We start from the raw sequence: 20,917 nt of genomic DNA, 5'->3' as shown, positions 1-20,917 counted from the left end.
TGTTAAAAAAAATAAAAAATTTAGATATAATATTAAAATTATTAATTATAATCGTAATTAAACATAAAATTTTATATTTTTTTATACAATTTGAGAAATTATTTTAAAATTTTACTATAATTATAATAAATTAAAAATTAAAATTTTACCATTTAAAATTGAAAAATTTTTTTTCTAGCTAATCGGTCATTTTAAAAAACCCAATGAGCAACTTGCAGCTCCTGCTGTTAGGAAAGAATTGCTATATTCAATTTTATTCCTAGGTTCCCTTTAGATAAACAAGAATATGGTGCTTCGATAGGCTACTGCCTTCAAATTTCCTTTCCTTTTAGAGAATAACTCTTAAATTTCTTACAATCTATAAAATTTGGAGAATTGGAATTTCTTTAGGTTTCATGTAGTGGAAGGTGTTAGCAGTGCCTTGTGCAGGCCGAAGCCAGTGGCATGGTGTGCACCTAATGTCTTAGCTCAAGCGCTCAAAACCCATGTGTGCTTAGGCTGAATTACTCCCAAAAAAAAATTCAATATTAGGCTACAAAAATTTGAAATTCTGGTCATCACAGTTGCAATGTTCAGACCCCAAATGTGGAGACGTCCCTCTTTAGCCGAGCATTTGCGCATCTTCTTTACATGGCCCCAGCTTAAAGGCAAAAGCAACCTTGCATGGAAATGAAGCTAAGCCAGCTCCTCTTGGCTCGTCGTCATAAGCCATAAATATCAAATCGAATTCCACTTGTTTACTTTCCGATCATTTCCTATTTTAACAAACAGTTTAAACAACATTAACAAAATTCATAAAGAATACGATAATAGCCAGACAATACTACTTAGAGCATACTATGAGAAAAACTCCATTAAATGAAATCCAAGATTAAGAACTTGGTTGATGCATTAATGTGAAAGTTTTGCCTGCAATTAACCCAGACATTTAAATCAACACACAATCCAAAAAAGATTCATGCATGGGTATCTGGAAGCACTTCTTCAGCAATTTTATCACTGTAAAAGGTTAACAGAACTATGGACAAAATAAAGAAGTAATTCATTTCATTTTTAAAATGAATTTTGTGTAGAATGCATAAATAAACATTCAGATGTGGATGATTGGCAGCTTAGAATGGGAATAGTTTATACTCAGAGAGAGAGAACAAGATAAAAATAGCGTGGAGAGAGAAAAAGGGACGGGTGATTATTCATTTGGTTGAATTTGTTCGAAGAACAATGAAAAATCCATAAAACAAAAAATTGAGTTGTAAGTCAATACCTTACTAATGACAAGTGTGGAAAGACAAATAAATATCCATAAATATTTTATATTCCAAACAGGAAAGGCATAAAATATTACAAATTAATTTCATAAATTATATGGAATTCATTTATTCAAATATGTTAAACAGTACCAAGACATTCCATTACTGCGAATGCTATTTGCATGCTATAAAACTCCACATGTTCATCATGAGAGAAGCCTGCTTGCATTGTAGGCATGGAGAGCGATTTTGGTCAATGTTATCATTTGCAGTTCATGCTCCTTAGCTCTAACGACTACTAGGTAAACTAAGAAGCAATGTAATATATATTTCCTTTCAAGAGATATGTGACCTAGTCTCAACCCTCATTAGAAACAAATATGGGCACTTCACTAGTTAAGAACTTCCAGTTTACTATTATGAATAACATGGTTCTTATCCTCTTAACAATCCAAAGAGGTGGAATATTAAAAGATCTAATCAAATTCTAATAATAAATTTGTTAGAAGCCAATTAATTCTCTATGTTATTTAGAAAAAATTTAGCTGCAAACAAAATCTATTTGATTTACACAGGCTGCACAGAGCACAACTGTTTCCACAAAAAATGACCTAAATAATAAATGTAATACAAGATTCACTTGTACCTTCAAGTTTGGAACCATAAAGGTTCCAAAGAGGAATGCTTCTCGCTGTGGGTATGGGCTCCTGGAGTACCAGGTGGAGGTGCATGCACAGTTATAGGGAGAACCCACTCACTCTTGTCTCTACCCTCTACCAGAAGAGGATGCTCGTATCTGAATTTGGAAGGTCAAGAGACTTTTAATACAAAAGAGATGGTTGAAATACTTTACTGCTGAGAAGCATGTAACTGCATAAAACTGAATATCTCCAGTATTACAACAAAACAAAAATAATGATTCGAGTGGAGTCACATGTGCATCTGCATAAATGAATGACTGCAGGAGGATATGTAATTATTCTTGTATGCATCTGCATAAATGAATGACTGCACGAGTATATGTAATTATTTTTCTAACTGACAAGGACTGAAGTACATGCAAAGCTGCTGAAGGAAAATTATATGAAAAATTCATGCACTAAAAAATAATGTCATTCTTTGAGAGAGAGAGAGAGAGAGAAAGGAAACCCAGCTAAGGAACAATTAATCAGTTAAAGTAATTGTTGAAGACAGGAGATAGCAAGTTCTCTCACCTACCTGAATAATACAAAAAGGGATTGAGATGCTTTCATTGGAAAGATGTATCGGAGACGCCATAAGCCCACAACAGGAGAGAATTCACACACTAATTAAGCTCTCGACAAGTAAATAGGAAATGGCAATTATCATGGAAATTATCTTCAAATCAGGATTTCATTATGCTGTCCAACAATTATCATATCAATCACCTTCAATTCAGGATTCTATTATGCTGTCGAGCAATTACTCCAATTGTTCTAATTGCAATTTGTAATATCCGGCTAAACTCTGGCGTCAGAATTCCAATCTTCGAACGGAATTCCCGTTGGAATCCGGAATCTCAAAGCTGGAATCTCTTAGAAGGGTAAAATTAAGGTTTTCATAAAATGAATTTGAATTTTTAATTTTTAATCTTGAGAAAAGAAAAAAGGAAAATTTTTTTCGAACAAACCCCAGGTTTGGCCTCCGAAGGTGGTTCCTCCATGCTGCTGCGGGACCTTCCTGTTCAGCCGCCGAAGGTGGTTTCTCTAGTTATCTATAAGAGGCTTTCAACCCGAAAATGAGAGAGTTTTCTCTCCATTTTTGGGCAGAGGTAAGTCCATGCCCTCTCTTTGATGCTCTTGTTGAAACTTTGTCAAATTTCTCAGAAAATTCATAAGTTTTCTTTTGTTTTTGAAGATTTGAGTTTGAATCTAAGTTTTAAACTTTGGAGACCTCCGGAGATCGATTTTCTCTCATCTCCAAGTTTGGGTTGCTGCTACCTTTAAATCTCCAAGAGGTAAGTTTAGATCTTTGCTTTTCCTATGTTTTAAATAAGTTTTAAGAAGGGTTAAAGGGTTTTTATGCAGGGAAGATGGTTAAATCTAAAGTTTTAGGGTTTGGATTAGGTTGACAACGAATGTTTTCTCGTGTTGTTTTGTTGTTGTTTGTTGGGGATTAGGCTAGTTTTTATGTCCCTTATGCTTGTTGGGTGGGTATGGATGGTTATGAGTTGTTGTGTGTGAGGATCGGAGTGTTTGGTGGCTGTGTGCTTCCTTGCTGGAGGACCCAGGTTCGGCCGCCGAAGCCAGATTCGGCCGTCGAACCTGCTTGTGGAGGCAGCCTTTTGGCCGCCTAACCCGCCTCCGAAGATTCCAACCTTCGGATCTGTGTGGAGTTTAGGCCGTCGAACCTGCTCCTGAAAGTCCTCGACTTTCTGATCTATGAGGGACCTTCGGCCGCCGAACTTGTCGCTGAAAATCCCTTGCCCAGCCTTTTTCTGCTTGCTTTATATACATGTTTTGGTATGTTTTAGGGGGTGCTTGGGAAGTTGTTTTAGAGTATTGCAAAAGTTATGTTTGGTCCCTCATTTGAGTCCATCTGTGTAGGATCGGACATGAGAGACCATAGAGGCCTGCAGTGAGATAACTGCGTCAGTTTTAGGCGAGTGTCAGCCAGAGGTGTGTAGAACTGAACTGATCTATTATTTTAAAAGAATCAAACTTTTTAAGCATGCCCATGCATCGCGAATGCCATGTTTAAATATTAGGTTATTTGCATTAGAATTCACGAATATGATGCATTGCATAATTTACTGTTGTTGTGGATGGATGTTTGATGACCCACTAACCCTCGAATATGATATGTTATGACGGATATGGAAAGACCAGGGCTTGCCCATTCTACACCCCTGGCATTATGGATATGTTATGTTATGTTTAAAAGGAAGTCTTGAGGAGCTCCTGTTGAGGGCCGGGCACTATTGAAATATGTAGAGGATTACTGGTGACAAGTCTATCTTGATGTGAATTGTTTGTGTTGTGACGCATTTCATACGATCATATGTTTATTAAACTGTTTTTATATTCTGCTCACTAGGCTCTTGTAGCTTATCCCTTTCCCCTAACCCCAGGTTTGCAGGATCAGAGATATTTCGGAAAAGTCGGCATGGTGGCTGGTATAGTTTTTGTAATAGTATAGTTGTGGACATGTATTGTTTAATGAATTAGAATTGTGCTTTGTCCTGGTTTTTTTGACCTTGTAATCTCTATTTTCATGATCCTCATGTAAAGGTTTTATGTATGAGTTTATGCCTGAACCAAGCTTGAGGCATGTGATGTTTACCATACTGGAGCATTTGATGAGGGCTCTAGTATGGGTTTTATATTTATAGTTTTGTTACATGACAGGTCAAGTCTTGGTTCATGAAATGCTTAAGTTTTTGTTATATCGTGTGATCATGTATGAGATTTTATCAGGCACACAGGATGTATAGTAGGCTTGCTACGAGCTCCGGCGACCTTAAGTCGATGTGAACCCTAGCGCCGGTAGCGGTCCGGTCCCCGGGTCGTTACACAATTAGTGAGCAATTATCATGTAATTAAATTATATTTCCTCATTGTAATTTCTCTTATTAAAGAGGCAATTTACATTAATAAAGCAAGCAATATTTCAAACACATAATTTGAAAAGTCAAACTCTGTCACGAGATTCAAGGGCTCCCTCAAAAGAGCTCTACGTTTCAGCAACCATAGGTTCATCAAGAAGAGGTTGAAATAGAAACGAGGGGCTAACTCTTAAAGAAGACTTTGTGGTTCATCGACTCGTGACACGATCCCTTACTCAAGGACACAACACAAGGTCACAAGGTACTTGAATTTCTAGTACTGCTTGGTCAAAAAACTTCCATTCACTTGAATTCCATACTTCCAATAAATACTATTTCACAAATTGCCTTTAGGTCATTTATAAAAGAATGAAATGCTATAGATAATCATGTAGGGCAAATGGCAGCCCAAGAATATTCATTATGACAGAAAGCTCTCGCAAAATGATTACTAGTTGCCTATATTTTGGCAGACTCCCTTAGCAACGCTAAACTCTTCCAAGAAAATTAATGTTCCTACGGTTGACATTTCAGGAACTCTTCCTGTCTTATGCTTAAACATGTATTCAGTAGCGGATTCAACTTGTCATCTCGACTTAGCAACCAAATGGAGCACAAGATCCATGTTTAAATATCAAAAGAATGTTTGAACAAATTCTTCACGGAATAATATACGGAAATACCTTCTCCAATCAACATTCTTTGGGGTTGTAAAAAATTCAAATCGCAGGACCCATTGCACCGAGACATGTAGAGTAGAAAAGGACATGGGCCCATCCATGGGTACAGAAAAAAGAAAGCTGGTCTCCACCAAATCTGCAACAGCCTCATGATGATCACTCTGAACCTACAAGGATGATGTAGCACGCATTATATGAAATAAAATTTTCAAGTACTAATGTGCAGGTAACGAATTCTATATTTACATCCTAAATGCCTGAAATTAACGACACTAGATTAGCCAGAAGAAAGGAAGAGGAAAAAGGCCTCTTTTTTTTCCTGAGATGAGCTTGGGGCAGTGAGTAGGTGAGCTCAGAGCCTCAGAGAGACCCTTTTCAGCATCCCATAAGTTCATATATCGGATCATTTATACAATACATATAAAGTTTGACATGCTACATTTTTATTGATGGCAAATTTGATGCAAAAAATAATATGAAGAACATGCTTGACTAACATAACTCCTAAACAGTGCATACTTGAAGAAAAAGCTGTTTGGCCATTGTTGTTAAAGGTGCTGAAAGGCGCCAGGCAAGGCGTCACTGCCTTTGCACACCTCAGGGCAGAGAGGTGCAGCCTCTTCAAAGCAACAGTAAGTTTTTGTTTTTTTTTTTTAGAGTTGAAGCCCTAGCCTCCCTCTTCCACTCCAAAGACCAGGAACAAAAAAAAAAAAAAAAAAACAAAACTAAACCTATCCCCTTCCTCTCTCTTGCTCTCCTAAGTCCTAACAAAAGGTATATCTCTCTTTGTCTCCTCTTCTCTTTCTCTTTTTCTCTTCTCCCTCTAAAGCTGGCGTACTAGCAGATCAGGACTCTCTCTCTCTCTCTCTCTCTCTCTCTGTTATTTCTCTTCTTTTTCTCTTTTCTCCTCCTCTTCTTCTCTTCTTCCATTTGCTCTTTTTTTATAATTTTTTAACTTCTCTGCAATTTCAGTAATAAACTAATGACAGATTTGTTTATTCTTTTTGTTGATTGCTTTTCTGATATGGGTGTTGTTTTAGTACTTATTTACTTAGAAGACTAATTAGAAGTACGACATCTTTATGTTAAAATGTGTAATTGTGTGAACATTTTTGTGTTGACTCTCGCCCTAACAACTTTGAGTTTGGTTTCCTTCATATAAAATCAAAGAATAGAGGAAAATTGATTCTATGAATATTTGTAAAAGTTCTACATGCAAAATTCCAAAAGAGAACAGAAATAAGGTAAGGCTCAGTTGCATTTCTTTTAAGCCACAATATACACTAGCAAACAAGAAATTTATCTGTCTGCTTCCTTGGTCATTATATATTATCAAAGAACATTTTATAAGATAGAAGGCAATAGTCATTCGAATTACTGGAACAGATTACTGCGACTCAAGGATTGGATACTACCAAACAATATATTTAGCTCTCTGCTGCTTTGGTCTTTAGATATTATGAGAATGCAAACAATCAGGTCTTTAGATATTACAAGAGTATAAAAAATTGGACAGTGAAGATAATGATCATTCCCATTGCCTGAACTGGTTACTGCCACTCAAATATAGGCTTTCATGGTCATTCCTCTAACCACATGGACTATTATACAGAATGAAGTAAAGGACTTGAATGAAAGCTTTAAAATGTGATGGAAAGCTATCAAAAATTCATCTAGAGTTGGACACTAAGCACCAGATGTGAATGAATCAGACCTATCTATTCCATTATTGCAATAACCAAGCAACAGAAATTGCTACCAGTTTTACACACTGCCAGTTCCCTTGGACTTTCAAGATATTGGACACAAAAGTTTGGCCTCCAAATTGTAAGATATCAAATTGACTCTCTAATATTTTCTTTCTTATGAATTAACACACATGATGAGAATAAATATGACATACTTGTAAAATGAGATAGATGTCAATGAAAAAAATAGTAAAGATCATTCCAAAACAATTAAGATATATCATGAAGGTTAATTTATTTTTTTAAAATAGGACTTGTACAGTACACGAGACATCCATAAATCAATCAATTTGAGCAGCACTGCATATACCCAGACATTGTACCTTTGTGATTGTTGGGGAATTCCTGCGAGAAGGATGAACAAATTGCCTATTTATGGTCTCTGAAGTTTCTAGTGTCACTGAGACCTACAAGATGTCGTCCTTCCAGTCAACTTCAATGCTACAGCATTCACAATTTTGAAAGTGCTGCTTCTCAATTTGATCCCTCTAGACAGCACAATGTAGCCCTTGATTGCCCATAAGTAGTAATAGGTGGTCAGTGCTCTAGAGGGATCAAACTTGCTCTAGGTAGATATTTCCAGTTTCACAAGTTATTTTACATATAGATAGCAGATAATTTTTTTTCATTTAAAATGGCTATTATTTGACATTACCTCAAGGCATCTTCTTGATCTTTCTTCATGAAGAAAAGTAAGAGTTCCACCAATCTATCAATATAACAGTTTAATAGAAGAGGGGAAAAAAAGGACTACATGAACGTTAAATTCAAAGAAACATACTGAAGGAGTAACAAAAAGGAAGTTCATTACCATGTCACTGAAGTAATAAGTGGAGTCAGAATTCTTTGGGGAAAATCTCAGTAGAACTTGATCGTCCATCCTGATGTTGTAAGACTTTCCTCGAATAAAGCCTTCTGCTGCAGAGAATGTTTGCTACAAATAAGCATTTTACCAGCACTATATATTAACAAATTAAAGTAGATCTAAAATACACTGAGAAGTAATTATCATATTCAAAGAGGAGGAAAAAAAAAAGCTTTTGATAATTTACATGTTGCTGGTCCACTGGTTCCTACACCAGGTGGAGAGGATTCCCCTACAATACCATATTCAGATTGGGGTTTCACAATCTTCTGCTGCTGACTTGAAGACATGGTGGATACTGACTTATCAGGTGATGAAATATCTGTTTTAAGATATAAACTATTGTTCAGAAAGTGAACCTTCAAGAAAAGAGATCCAGTAATCAAACAGTCAATCCAGTCAAGTTCATGGACTTTTAATAGTTCAAGGATCTTGTAACAGAAATCTTTCTTCACCTAGGATTTTAGTCCCTGTTCTAATTCCTACTACTAATCATATTTGAAAAATTACGGAGTTTTTACTTGGAGAAAGTAGTTTCTGGTTTTTTTATTTCCAGTTTTTTCTCAATGAAAAATAGACAATGCATTCATTTCCTCCTTGTTCCCTAATACTTTTTACTGCTCCATTCAGATTGCATCTATATTGGCAACTGGAATTAGTGAAATATTGTAGAATTAATAATCAAAGTTATAAATATTTGGAGGTAATTGCTTCTTCAAATATGGCAGTAGTGGTCTTAGAAAGGTGCTAAATGGTGGGTGGTGATGACAATGTGATGCGGTATTGGATGAAGATAAGAATAGGAATTTCTAATGATTTATTTATCGTTTTATTGCTTGGGGAGTTTATTTTTATTAGGTTTATTATTATTTCCTAGTTTATTTTATTTAGCATTCACAATTAGATTTGAATTTGGGTTTCCTAATTCTAATCTAATTATCTTTGTAAGCTCTATAAATAGAGCTAGTTTTCTATTGTTCAGTAGCTTTAGACTTGGATATTATAATTATTTGAGAATAATACAATTGAGAATTAGTTCTCTTTTCCCTGAGGATTTATTCCTTGTTTTGCCTTTGTTCTTTCTGGGGCTACATCACATGGCAGCAGCAGAATTACTCTCTTAAATATGGATGTTTTTAATAGGGTGGTTGGTCAGTAGCAATGACAATGGTTGTGGCTGTCAAGCTGTTGGCATTCGTATGAACGCAGTTTCATTAGTGGTGGCAGCGTATGTGTTGGGGGCAGGCTGGCAGGGACCCCTTTTATGCAGAGATGTGTTTGGAGCAGTGCTGGTAATAGCATGAGAAACAAGTTAAAAGCTTTATAAAGGAATATGATAGGAAATAAGACTCAATTGTGCTTCTAATATTGGTAAAAACTTTAAAAAGTGGAAATGAATTTCTGTTTCTAGAAAACTCAAATTATTAAATTTCAATAGAAAAATTCAGCCTTCATTTGTGTTGGAAACATCTTGAATGCAAACCCTTTTTCTATACCAAACAGATTAACGGACTCTAAGTTCCCCTCTATGATAAGGACTTCTATTTAGTCTGGTTATAGAATAACACCAACAACTTGCTGTAGGTTTATGGAGTAACAAATAACCTAATCTGTATATCAGTAAGAATAAACAGAAATCTTTTTTTTTCTCTATTGGTGCATTGTGCATTCACATTGAGTATATAGAACACATTTTCAGCCTACTTAATGAACAATGGGCTTATCCTAAAGTGTGGAGGGTCATTATTGACTAAACTCACAGGCTTGGGGAGGAATGAGAAATGAAAAGTCAGAATGGAATTTCAAAGGTTACTATTTACCTTCACAGCCTAGATGAGATGGAATTGTTTTGCCATGGTTTTAATCGCAGTCACGAGTAATGAAAACAGGGCTGTAACGTTACGGTAACGACCTAGCGCATGCAAATTTTTCAAAAGAATTTGAAAGTTTATAAATGAAATGATATTGATTAAATTTAATTCAGAACAATGTATACAAATGCATAATAAATATAAATATATCAAATATAGATTATTTAACTTAAGTTAAACATCATATAGTTTAAAATAAGAAAAACCAACATAATCTTTATAAATCGAGCAAACTAATAGTTCAAAGTATAATTTTAACACAAAACTAACCCTTTAATCCACAATTTTTTTTTAAAAAAAAAAGGAAAAAACAACAATTAAAAACTAAAATACATAAAATTTACCTAACTTTTTAGAATAAATAAGTTTGGAAATACAATAGTTTATATGAATTTAAGCTTATACGAGAAATATGCAAGAAAAATGGAAATTTGAAAGAGAAAGGAAAGAGAAAACCTAAAAAAATATTGCCTTTGAAACTGTTAAAAAGTGTAGAAACTAATGGAAATGAGAATAGGGGGCAGAAGAGGAAGGATATAAAAGAATTTCTATTACAAGTAACGGCCGTTACCATTACTTCACGGTTGGTGACGGCCATTACGTCTGCAAATCAGGGGAGGCCGTTGTATAATGGGGTAACGGGCAACGGACCCTCCAAAACGCATTACTTCATTTAGAGGGATTGTATAAGTCAATGATCATCAAGCTCAGAGAGCTCTTCTATATTAATATCTTTGTTTCTTTACCATTTTTGTTAGAAAGGATCTTGTTCCACCATTCATAGCCACATTTCCACCTATCTTAATACAATGTCTTCTGTACCTTGAAAAAAGAATAATAATTAAATAAATAAATGAAGTAGTGGATATAATCATTGATATAGCCTCTACTTACCCGCACCACAACCATATAAAACCTCAGCTGCAGACAGCCGAGGATATGCCAGAGTTGATAAACTTGTACGTCTTCCTTCAACAAGTGAAGCTTCCTTATTTGAAGACCTTGCTGCAAATGATTGCAAGGACAAAGAACTTCCAAAAGTTTTGTGTAAGCTTTCTTTAGTAGGATTATAGGAAGAAAAAGATGAGAAATCATCTCTGGAACTGTCATAACCTTCCTCCACTCCATCATCTATATCATTTGCTCTAGCCTGCCTTAGTAGACAATTAAATAATTTAAACCGGTTAACTTCAATTAGCTAACAGAAGCATTGCATGAAAATAATGCCAAAAAATAACCCTGAAATACACTCTCACATAGAATACAGGCTTTATATGCATAACTCATAAGCATACACATCCATTCGGAATCGATGACAAGATAAGTTGATAACCACCTACCCATTCAGTTTCAGTATCTCCATCGATTACTTTCCAATATACATCCAGTTGGAGGGTTGCAGTAGGAACAGTCCCTGACAACATTGAAGAATAATATATAATGATGTTAAACTTTCAAGGTTATATTAAAACAAATTAAATCTAATATCTCTTATCACAAATGCTTTGTTACATGCCATATATATGATATAACATTAAACCATAATTACATGCATCAGGAAATTCTGTTGACAGATTTTAGCATTTAATTATGTAGGGATTTCAGCCATGATGGTAGAGATTTGATTGTAGAAATTATTTGTTACTTTTCCTGTAAATCTTCCTAGTTAGGCTTATTACTATTGTATAAATAGGGATGTATTAGCTCTGTAAATTGAGTAGAAATACAATTCAAAAATTCTCACCCTAAAATTCTACATGTTATCAGAGCCTTGCTCCTGATTTAGTGCCCAATTTTTGCCAATTTCTCCCAGAAACTTTAACTCACCCATTTTGGTACTCTCCCACCTAGACTACTCTTCCACCCTCACCGCGACCCTCAGTGTTGTCGGAACACCATCTGCGGTCGAACCATCAGCTCCGGCATCCCAGATCCCAGCGCATGCATCACACACACCACCTCTGCTGGCGCATGACAATCTTATCCCATGTTGTTTCATTTCCCGATTGACATAGCCGGCTTCCTCTCAGTGATTTCGGCATCCTTCTATGGTGTTTGGCTTCATTTGGTGTGGGTAAGGTGTCTCTTTGGGTTTCACAGTAGTTTTCTTCTCTATTTTTGAGATGGCTGAAGGCAACATAACTGCTGTCTCCAATACTGTCATGGTCAAGACCTGATATTACCTCTCTTGCTCGTCATAATCCTTGTGAGTGGATTGTAGACTTCAAAGCAAATAAACATGACTCGTTCTTGAATTTTTCTCACCTACACTCCATGTCTGACATAAGCTCTTGTTCGAATAGCTGATGGCTCCTACACTCCCATAGCTGGCATTTTGAATGGTAATCCAGATGGTGATGCAGATAGAGCTTTTCTAAGTATGAATAAAGATGCCAATAAGGAAATCATTCAGTGGTAAAGGAGGTTAGGACATCCATCCTTTTTCATTTTAGAGAGATTATATCTCAAATTGTTTTGGCAAACTGAGTTTGACTCCTTATGCCGTGATGCCTCTGAATTTGCCAAACACACAGGAATTCTTATCCTTTAAGTAATAATAAAAACATTGTTCCTTTTATGACCATTCACTCTGATGTATAGGGTCCCACACAACATGTTTCTTTATCTAGTTATAGATGATTTGTTACCTTTATTGACTGTTGTACCAGATTAACTTGAATCTATTTGATAAAAACAAAAAATGAGGTATTTTCTTACTTTAAGTCTTTACAAAATGATTTGTACACAGTTTGATGCTAAGTTAAGATTATGAGAACAAATAATGGGACAGAATACATGGAGAAAGGGTTCCATAATTATCTTGAAACTGATGGCATAATCCACCAAACTAGTTGTGTTTACACTAGTGCACAAAATGGGGTTAAGGAAGAATAAAAACTTATTAGAAGTTGCTAAATCTCTCATGTTCATTATGAATCTACCAAAACCATACTGGAAAGATGTCGTCCTTTCAGTTATCTATTTGATTAATAGGATGCCTCTGAAAGCCCTTGACTATAAGGGTCTTTTAGAAGTTTTCCAAGGTAAAACCTCCTACACTGTTCCTCCAAAGATTTTTTATTGTGTTTTGTGCATGCGAAGAATGTTGGTAAATTGGAACCAAAAGCACTTAAACATGTGTTTGTTGGATATTCTCTAACTCAGAAGGGATACAAATGTTATTATCGCCTTTTAGGAAATACTTTATCAGTATGGATGTCACTTTCAGGGAATTTGAATCTTATATACCTTCAAATCCATCACCTTTTCAGGGGGAGAATGAGAAATAGGAAGAGGTGATCAATGGTTCCATACTTCTTGATAATGATCTTCAGAGGGAGAAGATTACTCAGGAAAAGAATAATATTCATGGGAAGGAAGAGAGTCAAGTTCAAGGGGAGAATGTTGACATTGGGCAGCTGAATAGACCGGATTTGAAGAAGTATTCAAGAAGGAAAAAAACAGATAAAGCTATTGAGCAGTCTATACCATGTCAAGACTCATCCTCAAATTCTCCCAGTGAGTTACCTCTAGCTCAAGATGATTTAGACATACCCATTGCTCATAGACAAGGAGAAAGATCCCGTGCCAAACATCTCTTATCTAACTTTGTTTCTTATGATTAAGATCATATACTAAACATCTCTTATTTTACTTTGTTTCTTATAATTCCTTATCTCCCTCCTATAAAGTCTTTATCTTGTCTATTTCCTTTGTGTCTATCCCACAAGATCGGAGAGAGGCTTTTGATGATCCAAAATAAAAAAGGAGCAATATTTGAAGAATTGAAAGTTTTGAAAAAAAATGAGAGACTTAGGAACTTGTCATTCCTAATTTCCATCAAGAAAAAAAACTTATCAATTGTAAATTGGTGTTCACTGTAAAACACAAGACAATGGTTCAATTGAGAGATACAAAACTAGATTGGTGGCTAAAGGATTCACTCAAATCTATGAAGTAGATTACCAGGAGATGTTTTCCCCTGTTGCAAAGATGAATACAATCAGAACTCTGCTATCTTGTGCAGCCAACCTTGATTGGGACTTACAGCAGTTTAATGTGAAAAATGCATTCCTCTATGGAAATCTAAAGGAGGAGGTGTATATGAAAATTCCTCTAAGATTTGCTGATAAACAAACAGAAGAAAAAATATGCGGACTCAAGAAGGTTTTGTATGGTCTGAAGCAGTCTCCCAGAGTGTGGTTTGACAGATTTAGCAAAGCCATGATCTCCTTTAGCTACCAGCAAAGCAACGCGAGTCATACCATGTTCATTAGGCAGCACAAGGGCAAAGTCACCCTTTTTGTAGTTCTATAGTTTTGTAGTTTATGTGGATGATATAGTGATGATAGAAGATGACAGAGAAGAGATGACCCGACTAAAGAAGCTTCTAGCCTAAGAATTTGAAAGATCTAGAAAAGCTTCAGTATTTCCTTGGGATTGAAGTTGCAAAATCAAAAAAGGGCATCTTCATTTCTCAGAGAAAATATATTCTAAATCTGTTGGAAGAAACGGGTATGCCGGGATACAAGCCAGCAAAATCTCACATTGAAAGTAATCACAGGCTATAAGGAGGGATTGGCGAGTCAATTGATACGAGGAGATACTAGAGATCGGTGGGAAGATTAATTTATCTCTTACACATTAGACCTGATATAGCATATGCAATTAGCTTGGTAAGCCAGTTTATGCATGACCCTCGCGAGTCACACATACAATCTGCTTCTTGAAGAGGGCTCCTATTCTCCAAATATGGTCACCTCTAAATAGAAGATTTTAGAGATGCAGATTAGGCTAGATCTCCAGATGATGACATCTGATTATTGTATATTTGTGGGAGGAAATCTTGTCACATGGAGGAGCAAGAAGCAAAGTGTAGTTAGTGCTGAAACTGAATATAGAGCTATAACTCTAGGCATGTGTGAGCTTTTGTGGTTACAAAGATTGTCGAAAGAACTAAAATTGTTGGGAAATGATAAATTATGACAATAAAGCCGCCATCAATGTAGTTCAGAATCCAGTACAACATGATAGAACAAAATTGATCGACACTTTATTAAAGAAAAGCTAACAGGTGGTGTCTTAAGCTTAGCTTAGCTCATTTTACTTCAAAAAAACAGTTGCCTGATGCATTCACCAAAAGGGTTAACACAACTTTATTTGCAAGCTGGGTATATGTAATATCTATGCACCAACTTGAGGAGCAGTGTTGACAGATTTTAGCCTTTAAGATTTCAGCCTTGATGATAGAGATTTAATTGTAGAAATTATTTGTTATCTTTCTTTAAATCTTCCTAACTAGGCTTATTACTCTTGTATAAATAGGAATGTATTAACTCTGTAAATTGAGGAGAAATACAATTCAAAAATTATCTCGCTAAAATTCTACAAATTCAACTCATAATCTTGTGCAGGCGCTGCCGCTAAAAAAGAATGAGAAAATGAGAAAAACAAGAACAGAAAAAAACTTTCATATGGCTTTTTTCAAAATAGGAACATCATGCCTTCATGGGATACAATGGAACTGAAGGTTGGAAGGATCAAATCTTATGACCACTGTCTCAGCCAAGGAATTATCAAGAAAGCAAAGAGCTTGAAAAGCAAAACAAAAAATAAAAGAAAAAGAAAAAAGAAAAAGGAAAACAAGAAGATGCATAGTCTCCTGGATAAACTGTTGGTTGTAATTTAGCTTTAGTGATTTTAAATGCGGATACATCAATTCCACAAACAATGAAAGGATGAAGCAATATTTACTAATTACGTAACAGTATGGCTAGCATGCCTACATTTTAGATTTATGAGCCAAGATTTCCCCAGACATTAGAAAGTGGTTCTAAATATAATTGATCCATCTTATCTGTGCAGGTAGAATCCAATCAGAGCTGCTGCTGGATGTTCTCTGGAAAGACACTTCATGTATCTGGCAATTCAATGTCATAATTCTATGGCAACAAATTTTTTTTCTAAAATGCAAAAAAAAAAAAGCAGCTTCGGCTGAGTTAAGGTCAACATGCATGAATCCCAATGGTCTGTCTTATGTTACTTGTCTATTGATAGACTGTCCCAAATCCTAGAAGTAAAAAGATTCTTAGGAAGTGATTACTATAAAATAGTCTCCTGGAAACCAATCAATACAATCATAGCAATTATCTAATCTCTCTTCTTTCTCTAGTCATTGCAATTTGATAGATAGTGTCAGATTTGAAGCCTTAATTATCACCAACTCTCAGATTCTCACAAAAACCTTCAGTGCCCAATGTTACCAATTAGCTATTCAGCAAATAAATATATTAAATACTTGTGTATTTACCACATTGGTAAAATATTCAACAAATACACAAGTTGGCTCGAAGCAAATGAGATTCAAAAACTTCTCACCGTCATTTTGACCTTCTTCCATTAGCAGGCCATTACTCTTCTGAGTAGCCCATATTTGCAATGGTACGCGAGCTTCCTAACAGAAATAAATGTCCATATGAAAACATATGGTAAAAATATTGCAAGGAAGATATTTGTAAAAAGAACATGAGCGTTCTCAGCAGATTCAAAGCATAGAGGTCGTAATGAGAGCATGAGAAGTTGCTAACAAATAGAATGAGAGTGCAAGTGGTTGCCAATGAATAGCAACAACATGAAAAATTAAAGTGCACATCTGTATCTGATAGGAAGAAGCACAGAATTGCCTTACTATTCAGTCAAAATCTAGGTACTGTAAACAATGTAACTGGATAATAAAGGCATATAAGCCATAAACAAAATCAGTCGGGGAGGCATTGAGCATGAGTGAACACCCAAAAAGCTCCACAATGGATGGTTATTGTCATCAACAGGAAACAGGTTACATCACTATAATTCTTTCAAGATATAAGGCAATAAAAGGGACTGACAAATGGTCCCATCCCAATGAAGAAAAAATGAAACAGCGTAAAGCCAAAACTCAGTAATTTCCTTTTAAGAAGGCTTACTTTGGGAGAAGAAAGAAATACTTTTTTTTGTTGCTGCTTATACCTCTAACAACTCTTTTCGAAAGTTTGGAGGGACTGCAAAAGAAGGGCTGTTGGGGATAAGGAAAGGTTTCCTCTGATTTGTGCTGATAGTTTAGAAATCTTAAGCTTTGATATAGATTATCATTCCTTCAGAACTTAGTGTTATAGACTAAGTTGATTTCAGTAGTTCTCCTTTGTATAGATTATCATTCCTTCAGAACTTAATGTTATAGACTTAGTTGATTTCAGTAGTTCTCCTTTGTACTTTTCAGCCCCACGAAGCCCTTTACTGTTTCCTTACTCCACCCAACAAAAATAGAGAAGAGGGTACCAAAGAAAAAGGGAAAAGCCAAATCTTACATGGTACACAATATGCACTACCAGAATTTTTTCAAGCTAAAACAAATTATCAACTCATATGCCATGCAGTGACTGTATTATATACCAAAATTTTCCATATAAGCTAATTATCAATGCACTGTGGCATAAATATCATGTGTATGATTCAAATATCTGGCATGCTACTGCCTGTCAATTAAATAATTGCATTTCTTGGGCAACAGGTTATGCATCTTAGACAATGATAACATCAATTTGTGAAAATGAAAAATTAATCTCACCTATCTCCACTATATCATCAACAACAAAGAATCATTTGAAGCTCACTAAACCAGAGACTAATGCATGATCCAAAATATAAGACATCAAACTAAGTAAACTAACATTTATCAGCAGTAAAGTGGATCAAACACAAATAATTTTGATGGCTTAATAGCAGGAGATGGTGCAACGAATGATCCCTCATTGGTGAGAGAAAGAAAGACAGAAGGCAATAGAGACAAAATCATTCATATACAATCAAAGGAAGTGAGATAGTTAAGCGTACAAACCAGTTCAATGAGATCCTTAGATAACTCTGTGTGAGAATGGCCATTTTCTAATGTCAGCCATTGTCCAGTTAATGCACCCTTAACATAGTACAGATACCGAATTGCAGCACCACGATAAGATGGTGGTATAATGCCAGGCAGCACAGCTCGCACCACATCTATAGATTGCATCAAGTGATTCAATCAACCAATTGATTAGAATGACCTACAACATTAATAGCTTGGAAAAGGTAAAATGTAAGATGACCCTGCTTTGATTAAACACCATTCATGCAACAAGAAACAAACCACAAATGCACTGTGCGAGAGTTATTTACTGTACAACAGTTAAATGACATGTGTAAAAGCATGAAGCAGCTTTTTATCACCCTTTTATCCACAAATTGTGTAGAGAAAACAAAATTAGAGAATGTGGGAACAAACAAAACAATTTCAAGCAAGAAGAGCATTGTCAGCTTCATTTCCCTGCAATAGGATATCAAAGGAAATTCAATAAGAAAAACCAGAGGCTTGGATGATTTAAATTCACCCAATTCATCATTCACCAAGTCATGTAGAAGAACTAAACTAATACATGGGTTCACTATTGAACAATTGTAATTACAGTTATGAAAACAATGAACAAAACAAATGATTTCTTATCTGCCCAAAATATATGTTTTCCAATGAAATTACAAAAGCAAAAAGAATGGACAACAAAATAACTACCACCACACTGCAACAGATGTAGATCACATAAATAATAAAATAATGCCAGAATCTGAGCTTACATGTTTTTGTGGCACCAGAGGACAAAATCTGATTAGAAACCAGTGATGATGTTGAACAGTCCATAAAAATATGATCACCTGAAAACGAAACAAAGGAAAACAACCATTAAAGTTACAGGGAAAAATAGAAAGGTTAAAAAACACAGCAGGGCTCTTTTCCATTTTTCTTTTTGCTAAAGCTTCTAATGATTTCACTACTCTGACTACTCAAAAATAATTAGTACTATTTGATTGCGTGAATAAGGCCAAAATTATTCCAAAAGAACCACTCAATCATCATATCAGATTTTTTTTTTACTGTATTCTTGGAATGGGGTAAAATAGGGGGAAAACAGATAGGGAAGAACATTGGACAAAAAACCATTTTCCATTGCACTGGAGAAGGTAAAGTGAAGGAAGAAAAAATGAGAGTGGAAAGATGCACATTAGACAACCAAAACTTCTCTATCCAAATCAGAGAGAATGTTAAGGGTAGATGGAGAATGCCATACACCTCCTATAATACTTTTCCCACAATAATGGAGGATAAACTCATAATTTTATCATTCATAATAACATTTACTACATTTTTACTCCCCCCATTTTCCCTCCAATTCAAACAAAAGGGGGAACAATCATTTTCTCAACTTATGCTTTGTTCCTGCCTTCTTCTTTCATCCACATTGTTTCCCCTTCCAAAAAAATTAGGTGAATCTACTCCATCCCTTCTTGGATATCATACATAAATGAACCTACATGATAAGCAGAATGATTGCTGTTGGATGAGGGTAAAAGAAAAAGAGACACGAGTAGTATAATTTAAGAGAATATTCCTTTTGGCCTTCTTCCTTAAAAGCTAGTGCTTAATAATTCTTGACAATTCCTTTATTAGATAAATCAATTGTCTTCTCATCTTAAAAAGTCTCCTTTTCTTTGAAATAAATTTGAAAAGAAAGTGTGATAAATAGAATAGACTACTAAAATACTTGGACAAGTTCTACAAACCTCTCCGCTGTCTAGATCCAGGGAATTGCTTCTGAGTAGCAAACCACTGAGGATCCAACTTCTCGATACCTTTAATCTCAAACCCAAGCTTTTCAATTAACAATGAACATAGAGTTCTTTCTGAAGCGCCATTACAGGGATTGGATATCTCAATTGTAACAAAAATGGAATCCCCAGGTCTATATACGTCTTTATTTGTTTGTAGTTTGATTGTTGGTGCAAGTTGACTTTTCCGACCATCTGACAAATCATTAACCTTCTTTGAACCCCCAATACCGAAAAAAGACAATCTAGGTGTTATCATACTGTCAACTATTGTTGCTGAGTTATTTCTACACTTCTACAGGTTCTAAATTAATTCGTGTGAAAAGACATGAACAAGTTCAAATAATAACCACAACATCACCCTGCGAAGAGCAAAGACAAAAGGAATATCAGAAATTGCATGCACAATTACCCAATATAAGGAGGAAAGAAGATCTGTAAGAAGCAATACTGGCAGACCAACAGAACTACATTAGGAATTATAGTTGAAATGAGCTAAACATGTAAGGTAATATCACTCATCCACAAGCTCAAATGCATACAATTTTATTTTCTTTCTTAACCCTTAAAGAGAAGGGGCTGAACAAATAAGGCAGCATAAAATCATGGGTTCCAAAGCTCAATACTACATAATCTTCTGGGAAACCAAACAGAAAAAACAACAAAAGCAAAGGATTAAAAGAGCAACCATACTCGAGATCCGGTATTCTGAGCACATTGAGCAACCCAAATTAAGCTTTAAATGGAAAGATTTAGATCGCCAGAGTCTCAGATCTTGAAACTGTATGCAAGTGCGTATGGATAATAAAGAAAGAAGAGAATTGTACCTTCTCAAGGGCTTGGATTATAGTTTTCATCGAAATTATGTTTTTCTTTCAGTTGGAATGTTTCTACCTGATTACCCGATTTGAACATGAAAGTCGATATAGTTTTCTGCTATAAGAAGGGCTTTTTATTTTCTTTTGAATCTGCTCAACGGCAGCAGCCAACGCCAGCCGATTGAAAACACATTCGTTTTTTTTTTTTTTTTTGGCTTTTTTACAAATTTATTAGTCATCTGTCCCATAATTTTTTTTTTAATTAATTCCAAAATTTTTATTTATTTTTTTTCATTATATTAACATATAAGTAAATTATTATAATTTATAAAGTTTTATTTTTTAAGATAGTATAATTAAAAAATTAATAACAAAATAATTTTGGGATGAAAATTCATAATATTTTATCTTTAAAATGAATATAATTAAAAAATTATTCAAAAAT

At 35.1% G+C, this 20,917-nt stretch overlaps 1 protein-coding gene across 6 annotated transcripts; it reads right to left on the bottom strand.

The window, feature by feature from the left end:
• Positions 1 to 287: 287 nt before the first annotated feature.
• LOC110613071 lies at positions 288 to 20,678 on the bottom strand. Of its 6 annotated transcripts, none has more exons than XM_021753997.2 (14): positions 20,348 to 20,677; positions 19,610 to 20,016; positions 18,626 to 18,703; positions 17,856 to 18,013; positions 16,358 to 16,433; positions 11,320 to 11,393; positions 10,874 to 11,129; positions 8,296 to 8,430; positions 8,055 to 8,161; positions 7,899 to 7,952; positions 7,567 to 7,650; positions 5,499 to 5,662; positions 1,897 to 2,046; positions 288 to 755 (listed from the first exon to the last, which is right to left on the bottom strand). In XM_021753997.2, exons 2-13 carry the CDS (start codon positions 19,911 to 19,913, stop codon positions 1,899 to 1,901), a joined length of 1,638 nt encoding a protein of 545 aa, XP_021609689.1. In that variant the 5' UTR covers positions 19,914 to 20,016; positions 20,348 to 20,677; the 3' UTR covers positions 288 to 755; positions 1,897 to 1,898. The 6 variants fall into 6 exon arrangements, 4 of the variants coding, with proteins under 4 accessions (XP_021609689.1, XP_021609687.1, XP_021609690.1 ...); XM_021753995.2 differs by having other exon boundaries at positions 20,482 to 20,676; XM_021753998.2 differs by lacking the exon at positions 1,897 to 2,046 and having other exon boundaries at positions 20,482 to 20,677.
• Between the last annotated feature and the right edge of the window lie 239 nt (positions 20,679 to 20,917).

Source organism: Manihot esculenta, chromosome 4 (assembly GCF_001659605.2).
Source record: "Manihot esculenta cultivar AM560-2 chromosome 4, M.esculenta_v8, whole genome shotgun sequence".
Classification (NCBI taxonomy): domain Eukaryota; kingdom Viridiplantae; phylum Streptophyta; class Magnoliopsida; order Malpighiales; family Euphorbiaceae; genus Manihot; species Manihot esculenta.
This window is presented reverse-complemented; position numbering and strand designations above follow the sequence as displayed.

Excerpts from the sequence above, each read along its gene's own strand:
- LOC110613071 (XM_021753997.2), bottom strand. The coding sequence starts at position 19,913 with ATGATAACACCTAGATTGTCTTTTTTCGGTATTGGGGGTTCAAAGAAG. Across the intron at positions 18,014-18,625 it reads CTCTGGTGCCACAAAAACAT|ATGTGGTGCGAGCTGTGCTG; the intron begins GTAAGCTCAGAT and ends TGCAATCTATAG. Across the intron at positions 8,431-10,873 it reads TTTATATGGTTGTGGTGCGG|ATATTTCATCACCTGATAAG; the intron begins GTAAGTAGAGGC and ends ATCTTAAAACAG.